Source organism: Podarcis filfolensis (genome assembly GCF_964270895.1).
Source record: "Podarcis filfolensis genome assembly, chromosome: 2".
NCBI lineage: Eukaryota > Metazoa > Chordata > Lepidosauria > Squamata > Lacertidae > Podarcis > Podarcis filfolensis.
The window spans coordinates 10,128,924-10,147,699 of record NC_139605.1 but is presented as its reverse complement, the minus strand read 5'-3'; the positions used below and the strand labels follow the sequence as shown (position 1 = coordinate 10,147,699).

The 18,776-nt window shown below is 40.2% G+C and overlaps 1 protein-coding gene across 2 annotated transcripts; it reads right to left on the bottom strand.

Annotated features, from left to right (window-relative positions):
* Positions 1-5,658: 5,658 nt before the first annotated feature.
* On the bottom strand, positions 5,659-18,050 carry LOC310756780 (uncharacterized protein). 2 transcript variants are annotated; one of them, XM_083601513.1, is made up of 3 exons: positions 17,912-18,050; positions 15,170-15,356; positions 5,659-7,812 (listed from the first exon to the last, which is right to left on the bottom strand). In XM_083601513.1, exons 2-3 carry the CDS (start codon positions 15,267-15,269, stop codon positions 6,215-6,217), a joined length of 1,698 nt encoding a protein of 565 aa, XP_083457639.1. In that variant the 5' UTR covers positions 15,270-15,356; positions 17,912-18,050; the 3' UTR covers positions 5,659-6,214. The 2 variants fall into 2 exon arrangements, with proteins under 2 accessions (XP_083457639.1, XP_083457640.1); XM_083601514.1 differs by lacking the exons at positions 15,170-15,356; positions 17,912-18,050 and adding an exon at positions 14,871-15,081.
* Between the last annotated feature and the right edge of the window lie 726 nt (positions 18,051-18,776).

The window sequence follows — 18,776 nt, the reverse complement described above, 5'->3', positions numbered from 1 at the left end:
ATGTTGTTGTTTAGTCGTGTCCGACTCTTCGTGATCCCAGAGCACGCCAGGCACTCCTGTCTTCCACTGCCTCCCGCAGTTTGGTCAAACTCATGCTGGTAGCTTCGAGAACACTGTCCAACCATCTCGTCCTCTGTCGTCCCCTTCTCCTTGTGCCCTCCATCTTTCCCAACATTAGGGTCTTTTCCAGGGAGTCTTCTCTTCTCATAAGATGGCCAAAGTATTGAAGCCACCTCCAATAAAATTTAAATACCCACAAATTAAAAGCCATTTTAAAGAATTTTAGACATTTGGGACAGTAAAACCAATAACGGAGACCTGAAAAGGAGACCCTAAGCACTGCCCCAACCCAAGAGTTTGCTTCAGCATTATTTTTTAATATGGAGGCTAGATTCTGCCCTCCAGGTCCGGTGGAAAAGGCCTCCCAGCAGTGGGTAAGTCCTCCAGCATGAGTTCTGGGGCCATGAGTTCTGTGAACTAGACCCTCCATGGCCAGAAGAGAGCTACCACAGTGAAGCAGATCTGACTTGCCTGAGAAATAGCTGGATTAGGGCTGTGGGAAGGCATATGGGAGCCCACCCCCAGCCAGAGGAAGTCAGGGAATCCATGCCCATTGCTCCCTGGGTCCTGAACCAGGAGAAGAGCTCCACCTTTTGGTTTTCTGGACTTGCAAACAGGTCCACTCTTGGGAGGACAAAGCAATCCCCTATTTGCTGCAAAACCTGTGGGCAAAGGCTCCATTCCGCCTGGGAGATCTGCTATGTGGTCTGCTGATAGGGATTATAGATTCCATCACATCTGAAAGTGGAGGAGGGCCAGTCTGGCCACTCTGAGCTCCAACCCATTTATGGATTGGCTGGCTTCTTCCTCGGATCAGGTCCCTTGGGCATACTGGTATTCTGTGTGGGCTCCCCACCCCAAGAGACTTGTGCCCATGGCTATTTGCACCTGGTAGGGTGCTGTTAGATGGTAGCCCAGGAAAGTATAAAGACAAGGGAAAGTTTATAACAGTCCTTTTTTATTTCAAACTTTATAGAGAGAAGCTGTAGAACTCAGCCTCTTGGATAATGGCATTGTCCCGAGTGAATCTCCACCCCCCATCTCTCCCACCTCCTCATTCGCCGCCATCAGCATCATCACCTGCTCTGCCACTAAGTGCTCTTTGTCTTCAAGCTCTTTGCCCTCCTACTTTTATGGCTCACTGGGTTCCCTAAGTCTGGGGAAAGTGTTAAGGATAATGGTTTAATTTAAAAGTGTTAAGGATAATGGTTTAATGAAAAGTCCAAGAGAAATAAATTTGAGAAAATTATAAAGAAAAAAAATGTTGATGTGATCTGTTGCCAAGAAACACATGTTGCCAAAAAACACAAACATATTTTGATAAATAAAAAGTTGGGAATAGAATTCATTAACTCAGATTCCAAGAAAAAAAGAGGGGTAGCAATTTATGTGAAAGAGAAATTAGAACCTAAATTGATATGTAAGGACGAGGAAGGAAGAATCTTAGGAGTGCAAATCAATTTTCAGGGAGAAAAACTCAACGTGGTGACAGTCTATGCGCCAAATACAAATAAGTTGGAGTTTTTCAAAAAATTGAAACAAGTCTTATTAAATCTAGAGAATAATAAACTGGTCCTACTTGGAGATCTAAATGGAGTGCCGAAACCAGAACTAGATAGAAGCTCAAAGAGGAAGAATCTAAATCAAGGGAAACTTCCGAGATCGTTTAATGACCTCGAGGAAAATTTAGACTTAATAGATATATGGAGATATAAAAACCCCATGACAAAACAATTCACTCACTTCTCAGAGCCGCATCAGAGTTGGAGCAGGTTGGATCAGATATGGGTATCAAGAGAATTAACAATAAGAGTGTCGAAATGTGAGATACTTCCTAGAACACTATCTGATCACAACCCAATAATATTACATTTAAATTGGAAAACTCAGGGTATGTACAGATGGAGAATGAATGACTATTTATTTGAAAAAGAAGAAGTGATTGAAAAGGCTAAAACCACCTTAAAACACTACTTTGATTTAAATATCAATAAGGAGACAAACATGGACATAGTTTGGGATGCCAGTAAGGCAGTGCTAAGAGGTTTTTTGATACAACAAAATAGTCAAAGAAGAAAGGTGAGAGAAAAAAAAAGAGTTAATTACACAATTGAGAAAATGTGAAAAGAATCTGATAGAAAAACCGAGTGATGAAGGGAACAAGCAACTGTACAAGATATTACAAGCACAATACTCAACATTAATAAATCAAGAGGTAGAATGGGGAATTAAGTTAATGAGACAAAAAATTTTCAAATCGGCAAATAAAACTGGAAAGTTTCTGGCGTGGCAACTGAGAAAAAGGAAAAAACAAAACGTTATTAATAAAATAAAAGTAGAAGAACAAATCTTGGAGGACCCTAATGAAATAAAAAAGAGCTTCCTCAAATTCTATGAAAACCTATATAAAAGAGAAGAAGAAGATGCCATAGAAATAGAAAAATATCTAGAAGAAAACAGAATTAACAACATATCGGAAGAGGAAAGAAGTCTGTTAAACAAACCCATAAAAGTAGAGGAAATTCAAGAGGCGATAAAGAGGATGAAACTGGGGAAAGCCCCAGGCCCAGATGGTCTATCGGCCAAGTATTATAAAGTCCTAGAAGAACTTATAACACCGGTGCTATGTGAAGTAATGAATGAGATTTTAGGAGGAGGAAGAACACCAGCATCCTGGAAAGAAGCATACATTACGTTGATACCGAAACCTGATTCGGACAGACAGATCATTAAGAACTACAGACCGATTTCATTACTGAACAATGACTACAAGATCTTCGCAGACGTAATGGCGACCCGACTTAAAAAGTGTCTAGTTAACATCATCCATACCGATCAGGCTGGTTTTTTACCTAATAGGCAAATAAAAGACAACATAAGACATACAATAAACATCATTGAATACTTAGAATGCAAAAATGAAATCCCCGCAGCTTTAATGTTCATTGACGCCGAAAAGGCTTTTGACAATGTATCCTGGCGTTTTCTTATAAAATGTTTGGAAAAGATAGGGATAGAGGGCACATTCCTTGAAGGAATAAAAGCAATTTACTCACAACAAAGTGCCAAATTAATTATCAATAATAACTTAACAGAACCCTTTGAAATTTCGAAGGGTACAAGGCAGGGGTGCCCTCTGTCACCTCTTCTGTTTATTATGATGTTAGAGATAATTACAAATAAGATAAGGAAAACTTCAGAGATACGCGGAATAAATATTGGAGTGAAAGAATACAAATTGAAAGCATATGCTGACGATCTTATGTTGTCTTTAGAGGATCCAAAAGAGAGTGTTAGTAAGGTGTTAGATCTGTTAGAAGAATTTGGAAAATTATCTGGTTTTAAATTAAATGGAACAAAAACTAAAATGATGACTAAAAATGTGAAAGAGGAGGTAAAAAACCATCTTGAATCTCAAACTGGTATTAAAGTAACAAAAAAAGTAAAATACCTTGGAATCTGGATAACGATGAAAAATATAAATTTGATGGAAGATAATTACATAACTACATGGAAAGAAATAAGGAAGGACTTAGACACCTGGAATAGAATAAAACTTTCTTGGTCGGGTAGAATGGCGGCGATTAAAATGAGTTTATTACCGAAATTGTTGTTCCTATTTCAAAATATACCGATAATCAGGGGAACCTCAGTATTCAAAGATTGGCAGAAAATACTCTCTAAATTTATCTGGCAAGGGAAAAGGCCCAGAATCAGATTTAAACTACTCACAGATCAAAGAGATAGGGGAGGATTCGCAGTTCCAAATTTAAAGTTGTATTATGAAGCCTCGCGTCTTTGTTGGGTCAAAGATTGGATCGTTATTAAAAATAAAGACTTGTTAGATCTAGAAGGATTTAATATAAGATTTGGTTGGCACTCTTACCTATGGCGTAACAAGGGAAAGGTTCATAAAGGATTTTCTAACCACATTTTTAGAGGACCACTGCTGGAAGTGTGGGAAAGAAACAAAAAATTATTGGAACAGAAGACCCCTTGGTGGCTATCGCCAATAGATATCCTGACAATAAAAAAAATAAACATCGAAGGAGAAAGATGGACATATGAAGACCTACTAGTAAAAACAGAGACTGGTTGGAGGATTAGGCCTTATGAAGAAATAAAGAACAAATTGACAGGATGGATCCAATTTCACCAAATTAATTCTATATGGTCTGAGGATAAAAAGAATGGGATAAGTGAGAAAAAAATCTAGATTTCAGATTGAAATACTAGAAAGTAAAACAAAACTCCTATCGAAAATGTATAGCCTGTTACTTGAATGGGACACCAAAGATGAAGAAGTAAAGGAGGTAATGATTAGATGGGCAATGGACTTCGGACATAACATAGAGTCTGATAAATGGAAGGCATTATGGAATAAAGGTATGAGATTCTCGGCATGCACAACACTCAGGGAAAATATGTATAAAATGATGTACAGGTGGTATGTAACGCCCGTAAAATTGGAAAAAATATATAAAACTGGTGATAAATTATGTTGGAAGTGCAAGATCAAGGAGGGCAATTTCTATCATATGTGGTGGTTGTGTGAGCCTATCAAAAAATTCTGGGAATCTATTTACAATGAATTTTAAAAAATCCTCAAATATACCTTTATAAAAAAACCCGAAGCCTTTCTGCTGGGGATAATTGGGGAGGAAATCAAAAAGGAAGACCAAACACTCTTTCAGTATGCGACAGTGGCTGCCAGAACTCTAATAGCGCAGAATTGGAAGACATCAAAAATCCCAACTATAAACGAATGGCAAACCAAACTATTTGACTATTTAGAACTGGCAAAAATGACACAGAAAATAAGAAATCAAAAAGACATAAAGTTTAATAAAGAATGGAATAAATTTATGACATACATGGAAACAGAGGTAAAAAATCTAAAAATCACAGTAGGTGTGACGTAACACTTGTGACGTAAAGAGTCTTTTGAGGAAAAGAAACTGCAGATAAAAAATCATATAATATATTCTGAAACCGAGATGAAGGGAAGTCAATTAATGTTGTGTGTTATTTAGTTATTTAGTTAATGTAAGTTAGTTAGTTGGTGTTTTATGTTAGGTGATGTTTTTTCTTTTGTTTTTTTTATTATTATTTCTTTTATTTATGTACTCCTTTTTTGTATGTATGTGTTATGTATGTTTATTTCTTCACTTGTTTTAATGTTGGATGTAGCAAAATGAATTAAAATCAATAAAAAAAATTAAAAAAAGGATAATGGTTTAATTTCCATATACCTGCCCTTCTGCATTCCTTGAATTTCATTGTCTGTCTGGCCTCACTTTTTTTCTTTCCACCCATGAACATATATATATATGTGTGTGTGTGTACAGATAAATATAGCCACAAGCTTACATTCATGCTTCATGCATCTGACAAAGGACATTTCCAAACCATCTCTGTTTTGGGGTGGGATTCAGTCACACACAGGAAAATTCAGGTTTCGTAATTAAAGCTGCTTTGGAGTTCTTGCGCAACAAACACACTTCCCCAAAAGACTGGGCGCTCTGCAAGAAACAAAACGACCGGGGGGGTGGGTGGCACAGACCAACCAAACTATACAGTGGAATACATGAGAATGAATCTCTTGAAAGGGATCTTTGCTTTATTGAAATTTCATGAACCCACTACCAGCAAAAACCCATTTTGAACAACAACAAAAGTAGATTATTAGTAACTGGCCCAAAGGAATCCAAACCAGCCATATTCACAAACCGAGGAAGTGTACGTGGGAATGATGCACTGAAGCAGGAAATCCGGATCCAGCTCTCTGTTCTGACCAATAAGCAGCATTGTGGGAAAAGTCCAGAATGCCAGATTCCAAGCTATCCAGATCAACAGTTCAAATTAAAAAAGCAAGGGTCTCCAAACAGCATGGCCCCGAAGATGGAAAACAAACACTACCAAATTCTTATCTGCACATCAGAGACTTGACAGTCATCATCACTTATCAGGAAGACTGGGAACCCTGAGTGGAAAACTCCATACATTTATATGGTTATCCGCCTGTGTGAATTTGCTTATGAATATTAAGGTCTCCACTCCCTCTGAAGCTCTTTCCAGATTCCATACATCTATGATTTCCCCCCCTGTGAGTTAGCTGATTTTTCCTAAGGTGTTCCTTTTGAATGAAGCTCTTTCAACATTCAATACATTTAAATGGCTTCTTCCCTGTGTGAGTCCGTTGATGTAATCTAAGGTGTTCATTTTGACTGAAGCTCTTTCCACATTCAATACATTTATATGGTTTCTCCCCCGTGTGAGTTTGTTGATGTCTTCTAAGTGATCCACTTTCACTGAAGCTTTTTCCACATTCAATACATTTAAAGGGTTTCTCCCCTGTGTGAGTTCGTTGATGTCTTCTAAGGTGTCCATTTTGACTGAAGCTCTTTCCACATTCAATACATTTATATGGTTTCTCCCCCATGTGAGTTCGTTGATGTCTTCTAAGTGCTCCACTTTTACTGAAGCTCTTTCCACATTCAATACATTCAAATGGTTTCTCCCCCGTGTGAGTTCGTTGGTGTGTTCTAAAGTGTTCAATTCTACTGAAGCTCTTTCCACATTCAATACATTTAAAGGGTTTCTCCCCTGTGTGAGTTCGTTGATGTCTTCTAAGTGATCCACTTTCACTGAAGCACTTTCCACATTCAATACATTTAAATGGTTTCTCGCCCGTGTGAGTTTGTTGGTGTGTTCTAAGTGATCCACTTTCACTGAAGCTTTTTCCACATTCAATACATTTAAAGGGTTTCTCCCCTGTGTGAGTTCGTTGATGTATTCTAAGGTGTCCATTTTGACTGAAGCTCTTTCCACATTCAATACATTCAAATGGTTTCTCCCCCATGTGAGTTTGTTGATGTATTCTAAGTGATCCACTTTCACTGAAGCTCTTTCCACATTCAATACATTTAAAGGGTTTCTCCCCTGTGTGAGTTCGTTGATGTCTTCTAAGTGCTCCACTTTCACTGAAGCACTTTCCACATTCAATACATTTAAATGGTTTCTCCCCCGTGTGAGTTTGTTGATGTCTTCTAAGTGCTCCACTTTCACTGAAGCACTTTCCGCATTCAATACATTTAAATGGTTTCTCCCCTGTGTGAGTTCGTTGATGTATTCTAAGGTGTCCATTCTGACTGAAGCTCTTTCCACATTCAATACATTTAAAGGGTTTCTCCCCTGTGTGAATTCGTTGATGTATTCTAAGGTTTCCACTTTCAATGAAGCTCTTTCCACATTCAATACATTTAAATGGTTTCTCCCCTGTGTGAGTTCGTTGGTGTGTTCTAAAGTGTTCAATTCTACTGAAGCACTTTCCACAATCGATACATTTAAATGGTTTCTCCCCCGTGTGAGTTCGTTGGTGTATTCTAAAGTGTTCAGTTCTACTGAAGCACTTTCCACAATCAATACATTTAAATGGTTTCTCCCCCGTGTGAGTTTGTTGATGTATTCTAAGGTGTCCACTTTGACTGAAGCTCTTTCCACATTCAATACATTTAAATGGTTTCTCCCCCGTGTGAGTTTGTTGATGTATTCTAAGGTGTCCACTTTTACTGAAGCTCTTTCCACATTCAATACATTTAAATGGTTTCTCCCCTGTGTGAATTTGTTGGTGTATCCTCAGTCTTCCCCTGTGACTAAAGCACATCCCACATTCCATGCATTTAAACTGTTTCTTTGTTCTTCCCAATGAATTCACAGGCTCCATAGAATACTGGCCGTCATCTTCCTCACCTGTTTGGGAGTAGAGGTGAGAGAATCCTGTTAAGACTTTCAAGAAAGACAAGAAAGGGACTGAACACATTCCAAACCCAATGTCCACATTCTGTTATTTTAACACTTTCCCCATTCTCCACTGTCCTCTCTATATTCCAATTTATAGCAATGCAGATGAGAAAATGGCAAGAGCAACACATGATCACTCCATTCACACTAAGTAACACAGCATCATTTTACAGTGGTGCCTCGCAAGACGAAAAGAATCCGTTCTGCGAGTCTCTTCGTCTAGCGGTTTTTTCGTCTTGCGAAGCAAGCCCATTGACGGATTAGCGGATTAGCGCTATTAGCGGCTTATCGGCTTAGCAGATAAGCGGATAAGCGGCTTAGAAAAAGGGCGGGGGAAAGGAAAAAAAACCCGCAGGAACTCGCAAGACATTTTCGTCTTGCGAAGCAAGCCCATAGGAAATTCGTTTTGTGAAGCACCTCCAAAACGGAAAACTCTTTCGTCTAGCGAGTTTTCCATCTTGCGAGGCACCACTGTATAATACAGATCTATGGTGGAATTGACTTATTAGACACATCTCTGTATTTTTCTTTTTCAAGTGAGGAAATGATCTCTGGCTCTAGTAGTAGTCTCTCCAATGAGTAAGAAGTAAAACTTTAGTGTTACTATCCCATATGTAACTGTAAAAATATTGCAATATTTTAGAACATAAGAAGACCCTGTTGGATCTGGCAAAGGCCCACCTAGTCCAGCATCCTGTTCTCACAGAGGCCAACTGTTAAGATTCCTGCTCTGTGACTGCAGTCATGGGTTTGATGACTCCACAGTGTGGGAAGTGACGAAGACAGGATGTTTGTGTTACTGTGTTCCGTGAAGTGGGACTAGTGTCCTTTGTTCTTTCTCTTTTGCTGTTTGATGCTAGAGAGAGAGGAAGCCATGTTGCAGTGCTCCATGTGTGTTTATATGCAAATAAAGTAGATTAGCCAAAATGCTGAGTTTCTGAGTTCTGTTATGCAAGCTGCAAACACTCTGCGGATCCCCAAGTGTGCCGATGTCTGTTGGCATCGGTCGCTGTGATGTTCAGGCAGAAGAAAGCTTTTAAAGCTCCCGAACGAACGACCAGGAGGGACAGAACATGCCAGTCGGACATGTGTCTCTGCCAGGGTCCTACTCGAGAGTAGTACAAGCTCCTGACACCAACTATGGGAAACCAGCAAGCAGGATTGGAGTATAAGAGCCTTCTCTGCCCTCCTGTGCTTTCCAGAAACTAGTATTAAGAAGCATTATTGCCTAGGACCGTGAGGGCAGAGCACAGGCATCAATTTAATCCTCTTTTTCAAGCTATCCAAGTTGTTGGCCATCACTGTCTCCTGTAGGATGGGAGTCCATAGATTAAAAAAGGAGAAATACAACCAAGAACACTTTCGGACCACAACTCAATAATTCTTGAACTAAAAGGTCAGAAAAATACTCCAATTAGAGTATCGCTAACATTTTGGGCAATAGAATGAAAGGTGTTTTAGCAGAAATAATTCATCACAATCAGTCCAGTATGTCAGATGAAGGATAACATAAGGAATATAATTGATATTATTGAATATTTGGAAGTAAAAAATGAGATAAAGCGTCCTCAATGTTTATAGATGCTGAAAAGGCTTTTGATAACGTCTCATGGGTTTTCATAGAAAAAAAATGAATTTTGGGGAACATTTGGGAGAGGAATTGATGCGATTTATTCTGAGCAACAGGCCATGCTGATTGTTAATAAGGGTTAGATACAGAAAAGTGTAAGATAACGAAAGGGACAGGACAATTATGTTCCCTATCACCATTATTATTTAATTTGGTATTAGAGGCCCTGGAGAGATAAGAGCAAAGAAATTACATAATTAGAGGAATAACAGTAGGAAATAAAACATATACCGTATTTTTCGTCCTATAGGACGCACTTTTCCCCCTCCAAAAATGAAGGGGAAATGGGTGTGCATCCTATGGGGCGAATGCAGGCTTTCGCTGAAGCCTGGAGAGTGAGAGGGGTCGCTCTCCAGGCTTCAGGAAGCTCTCCGCAAGCCTTGGGAGCCCACGGGAACTCCCGCCGGGCTCCCCAGGCTTGCGGATAGCAGCCTGCATCCCGAAGCCTGGGGCGCGCTGAGCAGCACGCCCCTGGCTTCGGGCAGATATCCGCAAGCCTGGGGAGCCCGGCGGGAGCTCCCGCCGGGCTCCCTAGGCTTGCGGATAGCAGCCTGTTCTGGGGGCTGGGGTCGGGGGAAGCTCGGGCTTCCCCCACCCCAGCCCCGCGCCTGGGGGGGGGAAATAATTTTTTTTTCTTTATTCCCCCCCCAAAAAAACTAGGTGCGCCCTATGGGCCGGTGCGCCTTATAGGGCGAAAAATATGGTAAATTAAAAGCTTTTGCAGTTGACCTTGTAATTAGAGTGGAGGATCTAAAAAATACTCTACCAAAGGTGTTAGAAAAGATACAGGACTTCGGGCAGGTCATAGGCTTTAAACTAAACAAGAATAAGACTTAAGTTTTTGGTAAAAAACCTGACGGAGTAAGACAAAAAGGAATTACAACAGAAAACAGAGTTACGGTAGCTATACATAAAAAAGTCAAATACTTAGTTTGGTTGATAGCTAAGAATATTAATATTTTTAAACACAATTTTTAGAGTGTAGAAAGAAAGAAAAAGAGCTTTAGATCTATGGGGAAGAATGAATTTATCATTTTGGGGAAGAATCTCAGTAATAAAAAATAATGTATTGCCAAAAATGTCATTTTTATTCCAATCAGTCATGGCGATGGGCAACACAGGATGTGTTGAAAAATGGCAAAAAGACATATCTAGGTTTATCTGGCAAGGGAAGAAACCAAGGATAAAATATAAATTATTTACAGTTGTAAGAGAGAGAGGAGAGAGAGCCAGTGTGGTGTAGTGGTTAAGAGCGGTAGACTCGTAATCTGGGGAACCGGGTTTGCGTCTCCGCTCCTCCACATGCAGCTGCTGGGTGACCTTGGGCTAGTCACACTTCTCTGACGTCTCTCAGTCTCTCAGCCCCACTCACCTCACAGAGTGTTTGTTGTGGGGGAGGAAGGGAAAGGAGAATGTTAGCCGCTTTGAGACTCCTTCGGGTAGTGATAAAGTGGGATATCAAATCCAAACTCTTCTTCTCTCACCCTGCTGGATTTGAAACTTTAGTATGAAGCATCCTGTATCTGCTAGAACCGGGAATTGATTACATTGGAAAACACAGGAAAACACAGATCTGGGAGGACATTTTAAAATACCTCTGGGAGGTATTTTAGATCTGGGAGGTGCATAGAGCTTTTCAGAATCATATACAGTGGTACCTCGGGTTACAGAAGCTTCAGGTTACAGACTCCACTAACCCAGAAATAGTAGCTTGGGTTAAGAACTTTGCTTCAGGATAAGAACAGAAATTGTGCTCCGGCGGCATAGCAGCAGCGGGAGCCCCATTAGCTAAAGTGGTGCTTCAGGTTAATAACAGTTTCAGGTTAAGAACAGACCTCCAGAACGAATCAAGTTCTTAACCCGAGGTACCACTATAGTAAGAAAATCAATTTTTAGGGTATGGGAGAAGTATAAAAATTTGCTTGTAAATAAAAAATTGCTGGTGGCTTTCCCCCTTGAAGCAATATCTCTGAAAAAACGGAATATGAGAAGTAATTGGCCGATTTACAGAGAGCTGTTAACTGAAGTTGAAAACCAACTAAAATTAAAAGATTTTGAAGAGATAAGGGAAGCTGTAACTGACTGGTTACAGTACCATCAACTAAACAATATCTTTAAGACAGACAAAAAGAAAGGTTTTAGTTATGAGATATCACAATTTCAAAAAGAACTCTTAGGAAGTAACAACAAAAATCTGTCTAAAATGTATAACTTGCTCCTAGAATGGTATACAAAGGATGAACAAGTCAAATCAGTTATGAGTGAATGGGCAAAGGACTAAGGACATAACATACAAATAGCAGATTGGAAAACAGATCTCGACTTTACAGCTTGTTGTACATTGAAATAAAACTATATGAAAATGATGTATCAGTGGTATTTGACTCCTAGCAAGTTATCTAAAATGTATAGAACAAATTCAAATACCTGCTGGAAATGTAAAGAGACGTGGGTACCTTTTACTATATGTGTAAATGATTCTTCAACATCAACTTTGATGGCCTGGTCATGTTGTGCGGATGCCTGATTATAATCTTCCAAAGCAACTATTCTACCCCAAACTTAAAAAGGGGAAACGTAATGCTGGTGGTCAACAAAAGTGGTTTAAAGACTGTCTCAAGACAAATATTAAAGAATGTAGTATAAATACCAACAACTGGGAAACGCTTGCCTGCGAGCGCTCCAATTGGAGAACGTGTCATGGGCTTTGAGGACACTCAAACTCGGGATGCAAGGGAGAAACATGCTAAGAGGAAGGCACGCTTGGCAAATCCACACTGTGATCAACTCCCGCCCGGAAACCAATGTCCCCTCTGTGGAAGGTCGTGTGGATCCAGAATTGGCCTCCACAGTCACTTACGGACTCATTGTTAAAACTGCGTTTGTGGAAAATAATCTTACTCAGCTATGAGTGATTGCCAAAGAGAGGAAGAGAAAAGAAAAGAGATGTGGTGGTCATGTAAGATAACAAAATTATTTTGGGAAATGGTATATAATGAATTGAAAAAATGTTTAAAACAACTTTTGTTAAGAAACTAGAAGCCTTTTATTAGGAATTACAGGTACCGAGATCCCAAAAGACCAGGAAAGACTATGTATGCGACAACAGCTACACGGATGTTATTATCCCAAAAATGGAAATATGCAACAATCCTGATTAGGGAAGAATGACAAGTCAAACTGCTGGACTCTGCCGAAATGGCAAAATTTACCACGAGACTCTGCAGTCAAGAAGATAAGGAATTTAAAAAAGAATGGGGAAAATTTATAATTTTGCCTAAGAGATTACTGCAAGCAAATCAAAACATTAGTTGGACTTTTAAGAATCACTTGTAAAGTAAAGAAGTTTATGGACAATTTAGGTAAATGAAAACTGTGGGAAATGTATCAATATTTAGTTGGCCTATATATAGAGATTTGTTGAAGGATCAAGAAGGAAAATGGAAATTAAAAGATTATGAGGAAATAAAAGATCATTTTCAGAGTTGGTTACATTACAGACAATTACATGAGATGTACAAGGAAGACAACAAGAAGGGGTTTAGTTATACAACTTCTAGATTTCAAAGGGAAGTTATAGAAGAAGTGAAGTTGGTGAACAAAGCATATAGTATCTTGCTAGAATGGGAAATAAAAGATGAGGAGGTCAAATCAGTTATGATCAAATGGGCACAAGATATAGGACACAATATACAATTTGAGGACTGGGGAAAAACGTGGAAAATATTTTTAAAATTTACAGACTGTTCTCTTTTGAAAGAAAACTATATGAAAATGATGTATAGATGGTATATAACACCAGTACAGATAACAAAAATGTATAAAACCGGGTTAAACACATGTTGGAAATGTAAAGAAAAAGAAAGGACTTTTTATCATATGTGGTGGGAATGTAGAGAAGTCAAAAAAAATTGGGAAATGATATATAATGAATTGAAAAAAAAAAATTTAAATTAACATATGTAAAAAAACCAGAAGCAATTTTGTTAGGGATTGTAGGGCAAGACCTGCCAAAAAAAATAAAGAACTTATTTATGTATGCTACAACAACGGCAAGAGTCTTGTTAGCACAAGGATGGAAGAATGAGGAAATCCCAAAGAAAGAACAATGGCAAGAAAAATTGATGAGCTATGCGGAATTGGCCAAATTGACATATAAACTGTGTGAAAAGAACAACAGTGACTTCAAGGAAGAATGGGAGCTTTTTACAAATTACTTAAAAAGACAACAAAATGATTTGGACTCCTTGGCAGGTTTTGAATAAACATCCACAAATTTATTAACTGAACACATGATAGATAAAGTAAGGATATGTACAATTTTATAATATGCAGAGAACAATATGTGCAAATAAATCAGAGAGGGGAGCTGAGGGAAGGCCTTGGTGGGGGGGAAAGGGAGGGAATAATGTAATTGATTATGTGGACTGATACTTTGTTATGCTGAAATTGTTTAAGAAAAATACTTTAAAAAAAATAATATTTAGTTTTGGAAAAATTAATATAAGGATCCATGAAAGGAACGGGGAGATGTCATGAGATTCAGAGAATCTCATTAAATGATTATATAAATGTCTTTGATATCAACTTGTATTTGTAAAAACCACTAAAAACATTTCAAAGAAAGGGTAGTCAATAGATTAACTATGCTTCTGTTGATTCATCTTTTGTAGCCCTTAAAGACTGATACAGTGGTACCTCTTCTTATGGACGCAATCCATTCCAGGGTGCTGTTTGCACCCTGAAAAGTCCATAGAGTGCCGCTTCTGTCCATGATGCAATAGAGCGCTCCTGCGCATGCGCGAAGCACACAGAATGCTTCTGCACATTTGCAGCGTTCGCAACCCGAAAATCCACAACCTGAACCTAGTGCAACTAGAGGTATTATGGCCTAAGCTTCTGTGGGCTGCAGTCTAACAAAGTGGACTCTTGTCTAGGAAAGCTGGTGCCACTATAAACTTATGAGCCTCTTTGTTGGCTTTGTGTACTAATTTTGAAATTTGGACCAAAGTTGTATCACAGTATCTCCATGTAAGCTTAGGGATGGACAAAATTGCAGGGGTGCTATAAATTATTATCCCACTCACTCACTCACTTTCACACACAACCCCGGTCTGTAAGATTGGCAAGTTTACACAATTTGCTTATAATTCCTATGCCCAATGCCCAATCTTCCTATGCCCAATCCCATGTACAGAGCCTCCAGCCACAGGAATTGTGTATCATGCTAATGGGTCCTTTGTCCCTAAACAAATCAAACTGGGGAGGTGCATGCATTTATTGTGTTTGGATGCTGTTGGAATGTACCACTCTGACCCTGTCTATAAAAAATAAAAGTAATAGAAACAATTTAAATATATGAAGTATAAATAATTACGGGAAAGCATTTCCATATCCCTCTTCACCCATTTTTCAGGATTGGTGTGCAACATCTTTATCATCAATTAATCCCGCAGTGGAAATAAAACAAGAGATTTAAAAGCCTGGAGGAAGAAAATCCGCCCCCACTACTTTATGAAAGGGATTCCAAAAACAAAGAGCTGATTTGGAGAAGGCCTCACCCCTTCATTCTTACTGTCAGGAACTCCCTGCCTTTTGTCTCCTCTCCATCTTTTCCTCTTTCTCCCTCCACCTTCCATCCATCCCTCTCCCCATCTCCTCTCCCCTGGAACTCACCAAATTTCTCCAAGAGTCCTGGGAGGTAATGCTCAGAGGTTGTGGGGAGGGATGCGGGAGACAGCCTGACCAGGTCATCCGTCCATCTTCCTCCTTCCATCCTGGCCAGGTTTGCAAGTTCCGTCTAAGCTAGGTTTGCAGGTTCAGCTTCCTGAGGAGCCCAGAAGCCAGAGCAAGTTGCAGCTTCCTGGGAGGGAGGGAGGAAGAAGAAAAGGGAGTTTCAGAGCTCCTGCAGGGATTCTCCTGCCCATGGGGATTCCGGTTCTGGTCTGTCTTAATGGAGGCAACTCCTACAACAGTGGGAGATCATTATCAAAGAAAAAACAAGGATGACTGAGGGTAATCACCATTGCAAATCCCTCCCAGGGATGGGGAAACGGGCTTCACTTGCAGATTGTCTTGGTAACTCTCCTAAGCTGCCATGAAGAAGCAGAGGTATTTCTGTTCATTAGATTTTAATTTGGACTAATCTACAGAGGCATGCTGGGAAAGGTGAGATCATGAACTACATAATCGAACAGTTGCAAGCTCATTAAGGTTTTAACTTGGAAAAACGACATCATTCTGTGTAAAAGACAAAGTGGGGTGGAGGGAAGCCTTTGGCTTCTTTATACTAAGTTTGATTTTTTATATTTATGATTCGGCAACTCTCCCCTGAAATACTTGTTAAAATTATGGATGTATTGGTGATGACAGTGAAAAATGGATTGCAGATGTGGAATATAACATCAAATGGAACTGTGTGTGTAAAGAAAAAAATGGGGAGGGAGGGGGAGAAACTATATTTTCCAAAGGTTTTCTACTTTTTATCATCCTCAGGCAGAACTGAACAATGCTAAAGACTTTGAATTTAGTTTAATTGGATCTAACTTCTTATCGGCTGAATGAAGAAATAACAGTGGGCTGGAAGCTTGGCAAAGAAGGTTCATTACTAGCTAACTAGCTAGCTCTCCTCTCCTCACCAGGCTGAGAGAAAATGGTGTACACTTATTTTGATAGTATGATTTCTGCAGCTGCTGCTTGAGGTGCAAAATAATGAAGCTTGGAATGGTGCAATGGAGAACTTATGAAACAGCTGTGGAATACTAGCTCCGCCCAAGACATGATGTAGAACAGCAACAACTAGCAAAAGATAGACATAATACAGTACAAGGACAGGAAGAAACATTATGGACACAATAATAGCCACATACAAGAACAAAGAGTGTTTGAATGCTTCACCCCTAGGACTGTAAATTATTTGATGTGTTAATGCGAATAGAAGTCGTTAAAATTGCAGATGTGGTATAAGGGTTTGGAATTAGGTATAAGGGTTTGGTAATTGGAATTAGTAAGATTTTGGAATGCAGAGTTAAAGTAAATCATCCAGCCATCAATTCACGTGGGGACCAACAAAATTGTATCATTTGGCATCTGAACAATTGGCATTATTAATTGTATTATAATTTGGTGTCGAAGCTACAAACATGAGTCTGAGTCTGACCAAACTGCGGGAGGCAGTGGTAGACAGAAGTGCCTGGCGTGCTCTGGTCCAGGGGGTCACGAAGAGTCGGACACAACTAAACGACTAAACAACAACAACAACAAATTTGGTATTGTGTCAATGAGGCTTTTATTGGATTATTGTAATTGAAAACTAATAAAAAATCTCTCTCTGTGTGTGTATAAAAGAGTTTGGATTTGATATCCCGCTTTATCACTACCCTAAGGTGTCTCAAAGCGGCTAACATTCTCCTTTCCCCTCCTTCCCCACTATATATATATATAAATATATATCCCTTGGAATTTAAGAGTTAATCTGCAAATGACTGCTCTGAATACATAGGTGGCCCTTGCATGCAGAAGGAGGAAGCCCCTTGCTTGCATCAGGACCCCCTGGGAGAGGCAGGGGATCCGCCCACTGCTCCCTCTGCCCTCCCTGCCTCCTCCTCTGCAAACACCCTTTGGTCTTGTTCCTCAGGGGAGAGAGGCGGCTGATGGAAAGAGCCTTCAAACCATCCATTTCCTCCTCTGCTACCCCTCCTGTCCTTTTGGGAAACAGGAGTTTTGGTCAGGAGTAAACAACTTATATGGCAAGTTCACAAGATAAGCACTTTGGAGCACTGCTTGCTCCTACTATGTGTGAGTCTTTGTGTGTTTGGACCTAGAGGACAACATACATGTTTACACCACGTGATTCTGAAAAGAGGGCAATTCTTTAAAACCGACGGCCATTTCTACAAAATGGAAGATTTCCAAAGGCAGCCCTTTACAAGGTAATTTTTGATGGTTTTTATTTTGTTGAAGGTACCCAGATGGGCAGAGGCAACCCAGTCAGACAGGCAGGATGCAAATAATAATAATAATAATAATAATAATAATAATAATAATAATAATAGATTTCTAAGCCTGTACTGGGATGCGACTGGTGCTGTGAGTTAAACCACAGAGCCTAGGACTTGCCGATCAGAAGGCTGGCAGTTCAAATCCCCGCGATGGGGTGAGCTCCCATTGCTCGGTCCCTGCTCCTGCCAACCTAGCAGTTCGAAAGCACGTCAAAGTGCAAGTAGATAGATAGGCACCGCTCCGGCGGGAAGGTAAACGGCGTTTCCGTGCGCTGCTCTGCTTCGCAAGAAGCGGCTTAGTCATGCTGGCCACATGACCTGGAAGGGGTACGCCGGCTCCCTCGGCCAGTAAAGCGAGATGAGTGCCACAGCCCCAGAGTCGGTCACGACTAGACGTAATGGTCAGGGGTCCCTTTACCTTTTTAAGCCTGTCCTGCTAGGCATGCTGATCAGAGACTCTGTCCAAACAACCCCTTTGAACGCAACAGGGCTTCCTATTTTTACTGCTATCAGTGGGATCAGTCAAACCACGAAGCCACCGATCAACCAGAGTTTCCTGTTTTGACCAAGCACAGTTTGAAGTTAGCTTAATATCCCAGCTTGTTCCAAAGCTGGCAGCTGTAAGTTTCCTGGTTTGGGCAAAATGGAAAGTTTGTTAGTTATGGCTCATAAGAGACTGTCTGGTTTCATCACAGTTCCCCATCAGGGCCGGCCCAATCATGAGGTAAGCTGGGACAATTAGGTCAGGAGGCAGATGCAGGGAGATACGGGACCAGCACATTCCCAGCTCCCCTGTTTGTTAGCCTCGCTGCCAGTGCAGGACCACAGCTGGTAAATTCGTGAAGCTACCCATGCAGAGTCCTTTTCTTTTGCCCTCTCACACTAAAGGTTGGGTGGGAGTCCTTCCTGGAGTGATGCATTCTGGTTGTGGGGGCCAGGAGAATGCGGTGGCGGCTAGAGTTTTTTGTTTTAATCTTGGGTCAACTTTGGTTTTATCGTAACTTTGCTGCAGCAATGCATTAAAAACTGTTCCTATTTTTAACCCAGCTTTTCAGGCTGTAATTCAGTCATCTGAACCTGGCCATTATCTTAATAAATCTTGCAACAACCTTGCAAGGTAAGCCAGTCTTATTTAATGTGACTACACATGGGATTGCTGAGGCCTCAGTGGGGACCAAAGAGCATTTTGGAAATGGAGGCAATTTAGATGAAGAAAACGGGGGTTGGTGGAAGGTCACCTCTTCTGACACAGCTTCTGCTCTGATAAAATTCAGAGTCACCTG